The sequence below is a fragment of the Hemiscyllium ocellatum genome, chromosome 4, assembly GCF_020745735.1.
Source record: "Hemiscyllium ocellatum isolate sHemOce1 chromosome 4, sHemOce1.pat.X.cur, whole genome shotgun sequence".
NCBI lineage: Eukaryota > Metazoa > Chordata > Chondrichthyes > Orectolobiformes > Hemiscylliidae > Hemiscyllium > Hemiscyllium ocellatum.
The window spans coordinates 44,279,996-44,287,433 of record NC_083404.1 but is presented as its reverse complement, the minus strand read 5'-3'; the positions used below and the strand labels follow the sequence as shown (position 1 = coordinate 44,287,433).

At 39.2% G+C, this 7,438-nt stretch overlaps 1 protein-coding gene across 2 annotated transcripts in view; it reads right to left on the bottom strand.

Annotated features, from left to right (window-relative positions):
• Positions 1 to 281: 281 nt before the first annotated feature.
• Positions 282 to 7,438, bottom strand: part of znf407 (zinc finger protein 407) — a 485,332-nt gene continuing 478,175 nt past the window's right edge. For both annotated transcript variants that reach the window (XM_060823093.1, XM_060823095.1), the window contains exon 9: positions 282 to 2,697. In XM_060823093.1, the coding sequence (XP_060679076.1) occupies positions 1,334 to 2,697 (1,364 nt within the window). In that variant the 3' untranslated portion in view covers positions 282 to 1,333. The remainder of the gene's footprint in view (positions 2,698 to 7,438) is intronic.

The window sequence follows — 7,438 nt, the reverse complement described above, 5'->3', positions numbered from 1 at the left end:
TATAATTAAATTGTTATTCACTAATTGTACATTAAAACAGGGCTTATTTTCATAATTGGTAAACATATGAATCACTTAGAATACTGGGTACCAGCCAAGCACCTAATTCTCTTTTTTTAAAAAAAGTTAAAGTCAGTTTTGTTGAATTATTTGTAGGCTTGGAAATCCAAGAGAAATCCACGAATTATACAATTGTCCTTTTTTTTTAAACAACAGAACAATTTATTGGTACAAGCAGTTAACAAAAAGAAAAACAGAAAAACTTTTCTTTTAAAGCCATGTTAATGATTGTCAAACATAAAATTGTACATTATTATATTATATTGTGTTTGTTATATAGTTAAACAGACAACCTGAGCTGAATAAAACTTATATTTTTAAATTTCAATCATCTCACCTTTTGATATTACCTCCTATTTCCCAAAAAGAAAAAGCAAAAGAAAACCCGCAGCAAGTTCAATGTATGCTTCTGAATTTCTAAGTCTGGGGAAATCAGTATTTCAACAACAAAAAGAGACAGCTAACAACATCTAGAATTTCATGGTTGTTGAACTTATGCAATGTGCCTGAATTCATTTTAATTTCTCTGTTGATAGAATTTAAAACAAAGTTAGGAAAAATGCGCGCAATACAACTGCCACCCACCGAACCCGTCCCCCATCTTGTCATTCCATCCTGACCCTTTTGCCATCTGGCTGACTTTCACTTTGCTTCTTGACATTGCTGATATAAAGAAGAAAATGAAAGAATGAAAGCTACATTCTATACTTTCATTTTTGTTCACTAATGGACCTTCAGGCTTTAGAGCTCAAGTCAGGAAACAAAGAGAAATTTACTGGGTTATCCAATCTACTATCAGGCTACGTTTCTTACCCCACTTGGTGGTTCCCCAGATCACTCCCTGAGACTGAGGTGAACCCCCTCTGAAGACAACTATTGAGATTGTTCTTGAATGTGTGTCAATGTTCTCCTAAATCACTTTACTGTCATAACTGAGATAAGAAATTTTGTGCAATAGAATTGGGGTATACACCAACATACAGATCAATGTATAACTCCACTATACTACTCTCAAAACCAGAAATGGATGGTATAAATGGATGCATTAAGTTAACTTGATATAGTTATGAGCAGCAAAATTCTTTAAATTCCTTTGTTCCAGTGAAATCAATACAATCAGTTTGTTCTCACTCCATTAGATCGTGGTTCTGATCCCCAATCTCAGACACAGGGAATGCATTTGCCATACTGAGCATCTCATGCTTTAAACTGTACATCTGATGGAATATCAGCAAATGGTTGTTTTTTGACAGAGCTTCCTACCCAACCCAAGTCATGCTTCTTGGATTCCATCAATTTCCATTTCCTGTTCTTCTTTAGCTGGCAGCTCAATCATAACTACTTCTGACCTGTCCTCAGTGTAACACTCTGCCAAGGCAACTGATGCCACTGACTGACTGGATGATATGTCCTCATTCACCAGCTCCATCACACGCTGTGGATAAACTTCAGTTACTGCCCTTGAGTGATCACCATTCACAACACTGTGTGGTACTTCTGTCACAATCACATGAGTTGCTTCTTCAGATAAATGACCCGTGGTCTCTTGAACCATAGCTTGTAGTACTTCCTCTGTAATTATTATCTGTGATATTTCACCAGATGAATCTACCAGGCGCATTGGATGTCCATTGGTAGCTATAGTTTGTTCTTCGCCTTCTTGCACGATGATCTGAGATGCCCCCTCAACCACATGTGTGGTTCCTTCCTTAGCAACTATGACACGAGTAACTCCATCTTTCACAATATGGCTTGTTGTCCTCATATCACACATAGTGAACTGCAGTACCTCCTGCACCACATCACTGAAAGCAACTTGGGATCCTTCTTGTGTGGTGGTCACAGATATTTGCTGCCCAATGTTTGACACCGTTCCCTCAGCCTCTGTGGTTTCTTGGACAGTTTGGTCTTCGTGAAATGTCTCTGTTCCTTCGTGTACTGACTCCTTTTGAGTTGAAATGACATTCTCGATGGCAGAATTCACTGAGTATGACCCCTCTTGGGTAGACTCACTCCCTTCCTGCTCAGCTGATCTTGCCTCTACTGTACCCACTTCTGTGACAGCACACAGAAGTGCAACCAGTGCTGTGGGCCTCTCTGAAGTGGGCTTTGCCTCATCTTCTTGTGTCACTACTCGTTCAACTTGATTGGAATCTGTCAGGGTTTCTATGGCAACAGCTGCTTCTGTAGCACTCCCTTGTTCAGTTAGCTCCTTGCCTGCTGCCTCCTGGGTGGCACCTGATATTGGCTGTTGCGTGACAGTTTGCTCAGGAACCATGTTGCTTACATGGGTGGTATTCTGAGTTGTGTCTATGATCTGGCCATCTTCAGTAATGTGCATCACTTTCGCCACCTGAGTCATTTGACCCACCATTGCTAGAGTCTGGAGAGTTGCTGCTGCAGTAGCTTCAACTGACGTATCAATGGAAATCTCCTCACCACATCCAACTTGGTAGCCTTGAATTATAAACACCTGCCCAATGGAGTCAGCTGATTCCTGCTGTTCAATGCAGCCACCGAGTGAATCACCTGTAATTTCAGTAGAAACTACTCGAGGTAGATTTACTGGAACAGCCGTTTCGACAAACTGTGCTCCTTGGCCTTTAAGTCTACATTCATATGCCTTGGAAACTATCCCTGAAAGTCAGATAAAATAAAAATATGAGTTATGCTTGAAAAAAAAGGTGAGAAGAAAAAATTCTTTATCTAATACTGATATCACTAAGCATTGTCATTACAATTAACAAACTCTTTTGATGTAGGTACTGATTAAATGTCATAAAATGCTGCCCCAGAAATGTCTTTCCATTTGTCAGATATGTACAACAATATGGAAATTGAAGATCTGTTTGTACCTTATGATAATGAAGCTTAATTACCTCACAAGAAAAGGTTTATCTCTTTAACTGTAGTGTTAGCCATGGCTCTAACAGTAACACAATTGCCTCTAAAGGCCCACTCCATGTGTTCGAGCACATAGTCAAGGCTGACATTCCAGTGCAGTCTTGTATTGTCAGAAGTGTTGCTCTTCAGATGAGACTAAATTTGACTGCCCTGTCAGATGGAAGTAAAAGATCCCATAGTTGTATTCTGAAGACGATCAGGAGAATTATGGCAATATATATCCCTAATTAAACATCATTAAAACCTTCTACTATTTGGTCATTATCATATTACTGTTTGTGAGAGCTTGCTGCAGTTAGATTTGGTGTTGTGCTTCCTTTATCATAAGAGTGACCTCATTCCAAAAGTATTTCATTGGCTGGAAAGGACTTTGGGGCATTCTTAAGTGTGCTATATAACTGTATTTTTAAAAAAATCATCAGTAATATTGCTGAAATGATTGACTTCAAACTGAAAGTTCCAGAAGAGGTAGAACAATCTGCTGAAATACTGTTATAGCAGATATTTGTTGGCAGCCACTTATAGACAGAGATATGCCAATGTGACAGAACCTTTGGCCAGAGAGAACTGAGGCAGAAGATTCAAATCAAGAGGTCGGAGTCCAAAGGCTTCAGCATGGGGATCAGACTCAAAACAATGCCTCTGGCCTCATCAGGATTAATTGAGCAAGCTGCTAATGGCTTGTCGTGCTTATACAAGCTCAGCTACTTGAAGAGAAGGAATGTCAGGAACCTTATCTTGTTATTGCAGCGCATAAGTTATGCCTGGGGAAAGTGGAAGCAAGTTAGTGGATGGGGAGGAAGCAATTAGAACACAATATAAGTGGGTAGCACTCCTAATCCTCTTGTCATAGTGACAGTGGAGTTTCTAAAAGTACTTCTCAGTACAGAATTGGCCCGTTGTCAATTCAGGAGACATTGATTAAAAACCTCCCTCTGATTTGTTGTGGTCTCATGGATTTTTTACAAACCTCACTTCATGTCTTCTCAAAGGACAGTACAAATTCAATCTCATCACCACTCTGGGACATTTCAGAAACATACCTAACCCCACTCTTGGCTTCAAAATGTAAATAGTTGGTTGCTAATCTGACTGTCGCCCTGAACAACCTAGCATTGATATCAATGCCCTTAATAACTTTAAAGTCTTGAGATCCCACAAAAGAATGAAAATATCAATAGAAAGCCCATTTTAATCATTCAATGCACGTAATTGGTGATTCAGTTTGGATTTCAGCGAGGCTTTTGACAAGGTCCCATACGAGAAACTGATAAAGAACCTCAAAGGATCCAGGTTATCTAAGCAAGGTGGATCCAAAAGACATTTAGTGAAAGGAGACAGTGGATGATGGTAGAAGACTGTTTGTGTGGCTGGAGCCTGATGTGCTGTGGCATACCACAGGGATCACTGCTGGGTCCCTTATTGTTTGTGATAATCTTAAATTATATAGATGAGAATGGGGAGGGTTGATAAGTAAATTTGCAAATTACACAAAGATTGGCTGGGTGATTGACAGTGAGTAGGAAGCTGTTGGATTATAAAAATGGAATGGTCACATGGGCAGATCAATGACAGTAGGAATTTAATTCTGATAAATATGAGGTAATGCACTTTTTAAGAAGTAATAAGACAAAGATATACGCAATGAACGGCAGAACCTAGGAAGCTCAGAGAAATCTCGGGGTGCTTTTTCTCAGATCTCTGAATGTTGGACAGGTTAATAGGGTTTGTGAGTTGAAGCATAGATTATAAGAATAGGGAGGTTATGTTGGAGCTGTACAAAACTTTGTTTAGGCCACAGCTAGAGTACTGTGTGCAGTTCTGGTCAACACACTATAGAGAGGATGTGATTGCACTGGAAGGAAATCAGAGCAGGTTCATCAGGACATTTTCTGGAATGCAGCATTTCAGCTATGAAGTGAGGCTGGATATGTTGAGATTGTTTTCTTTGGAACAGGGAAGGTAGAGTGGTATAATATTACGCAGGATATAGACAGGATGGATAGAAACCTTTCTTAGTCAAAGTGTCAATAAGAATGGAACATGATTTTAGAGTGAAAGGAAAGATGTTTCACAAGGATTGGAAGGAAATGTTTTTCACCAAGAACATTGTGGTGGTCTGGAATGCACTGCCTGGTATGGTAGTTGAAGTGGGTAACCTCAACTTTATACAATATTTTGATGAGCACATTAAGTGCCATAACATTCAAGGTTATAGGCCTAGTGTCAGGAAATTAGACTAGCATAGGTAGTAGTGTTTTTGATGATACAGAGTCAATGGGCCAAAGGGTCTCTTCTGTACTGTATGATTCTATAATCATTCTTGTTCTTCTCTGTATATATGAGCAAGGAGGTCTTTGGTGCTGTGCTTGCCTTGTTTTCTCTTGCACAGAAGCTCTGGACTCAATCCCACGTTAGGACTTGATGGCTACAGATAGTGTGTCGTAACGTGGCCAATCTGTAAATCATTCTGATAAATCTATGTCAGGCAGTAAGAGTTTGAGCATTTCCTATTTAGCAAGATCTCCACATATGTTGGTTACAACAGACTCCCAAAAAAACACCACACGTAGATTTTTGCCATGGCCAAATGTCATCTTTGTTCTTAATTATACATATACATGTATTTGGGCAACTTTTTCAGAAAAAAGAAACAATTCATAATCATTTTCAAATAATTCATTTAACACTGAGAAAGAATTCTACCCAAATGAGTGTTATTGTTCCAAACTTCTATTCAGACAAATAATATTGTGCTGGTTCTTCTGAGGAATGGCTTTTTCATTGGCAGGTAGATCAAGTAGTAAGTGGTCTGATGCTTGGGGAGATGGAGAGAGAAGCTGGCTGTTGGGTATCTAATGTACTGGCGCTGTGGCTGTGTGTCCAGGGAGCTTTGGGATCAGGTATCTGGACAGATGAGGGGATCAGTCTGAGTGATTGTGCAGGAGGGTTTCAATTTATAGTTAGTCATGAATTAGAGCAATTTCTAATTCCTATACTTCAATCTCCACTGCTTACAGTAACTCAATTGTTGGATGGAGCAAGTTAGTTGGAAAGAGGTGAGAAGGTGGCATTATTCATTAAGAGCATAAACGCTACAATGGAAAGGTTTGCCTTCTATTTCTACATAATTGACTAAAATTGATAGCAGCTGCCAAAATGTTGGACCAACTGGTGCTAGAAAATTAAATGGAAGGAATTCGCTCTCCTGAATTAACAACTTTAAATTTGGAACAAAGGGAATTCAACTTTAGGAATGATGGGTGTTGAGAACTTTGAGGCATGCCAGAAGAAAATCCCTTAAGTTTTAAAGTTGTTCTCAATTAAGCAATTGCATCATTGCTTATAACCACTCTAAACTAAAAGCATGGCTCATTGTCCGTATTGCTCACATCACTCCAGGGCTCACATCTGGAAATCAATGAGGGGTCCACAACTAATTTGTAAACCACCAGACCAACAATGCAAACATGCAACTTTCCAAATGGGAAAAGTAAGGCGTAAAAGGATGTAATCATTTCTTTCAATGTTATCTTGAAAGAATTATTTCTCAAATGATTTCAAAATCTTAAGGAATTGATTGGACTTGAGCCATTTCCAATGCATGTAACATTGGCTAAATACAGGAAATAAAAATCATGGGATGGAATTCTTGACATCAGCATAATTGATTCTTATCCCACTACTCTGCATCCCTTTATTTTTTTCTCCTGCCCCAAAGACATTGTGGCAGCAGGACTATAGTTCCATAGGTAAAGCTTGATTCGCATGGTCAGACCACAAATTAAGCAAGGAGAGACTGATACAAATGGCTTAGTTTCATGTCAATTGCCATGTTCATCTACAAAAAGCCATTCGAACACTAGTACAGTCCAAACCAAAACAAACATAAACAAGAACAGATTGCATTCATACAGCACCTTGAAAATAGTAAAATGCCATGAGGCACTGCACAGAAGGAATGTTCAACCAAAATTTTATACCGAGCCACATTAGAAGATATTATGAAAGATGACTTTAAACTTGGTCAAATAGGTGGTTTTAGGGAGATTTTACAAAGGAGGAGTGAGAGGTGGAGTGAAGGCTGGGGCATGGTCAGATAGTTTCAGGCTAAGAATTCCAGAGCTTTGGGCCACAAAAGCTGAAGGACCAGTCACCAATAATAGAGCAAAGAAAAGTGCAAGGGGATGGAACCAAAGAAGTAGAGAGATCTCACAGGGTTGAGAGAATGGACGACATTATCAGAGAAGGAACAGAAAAGTCATGAATAGATTGTAAAACAAATGTAAGAATTCATAAATTCTATATAATATGGTTACTGAGTTCAAAAATGGCAAACAAAATTAAGAATTCAGAACAGCGCAGAATTCAGCCCCTTGTGCCTGCTCTGCCATTCAATAAAATCGTAACTGATCTGATTGTGGCCTCAGCTCCATCTTCCTTCCTATTCCCTATGGCCTTTGACTCCCTTGTT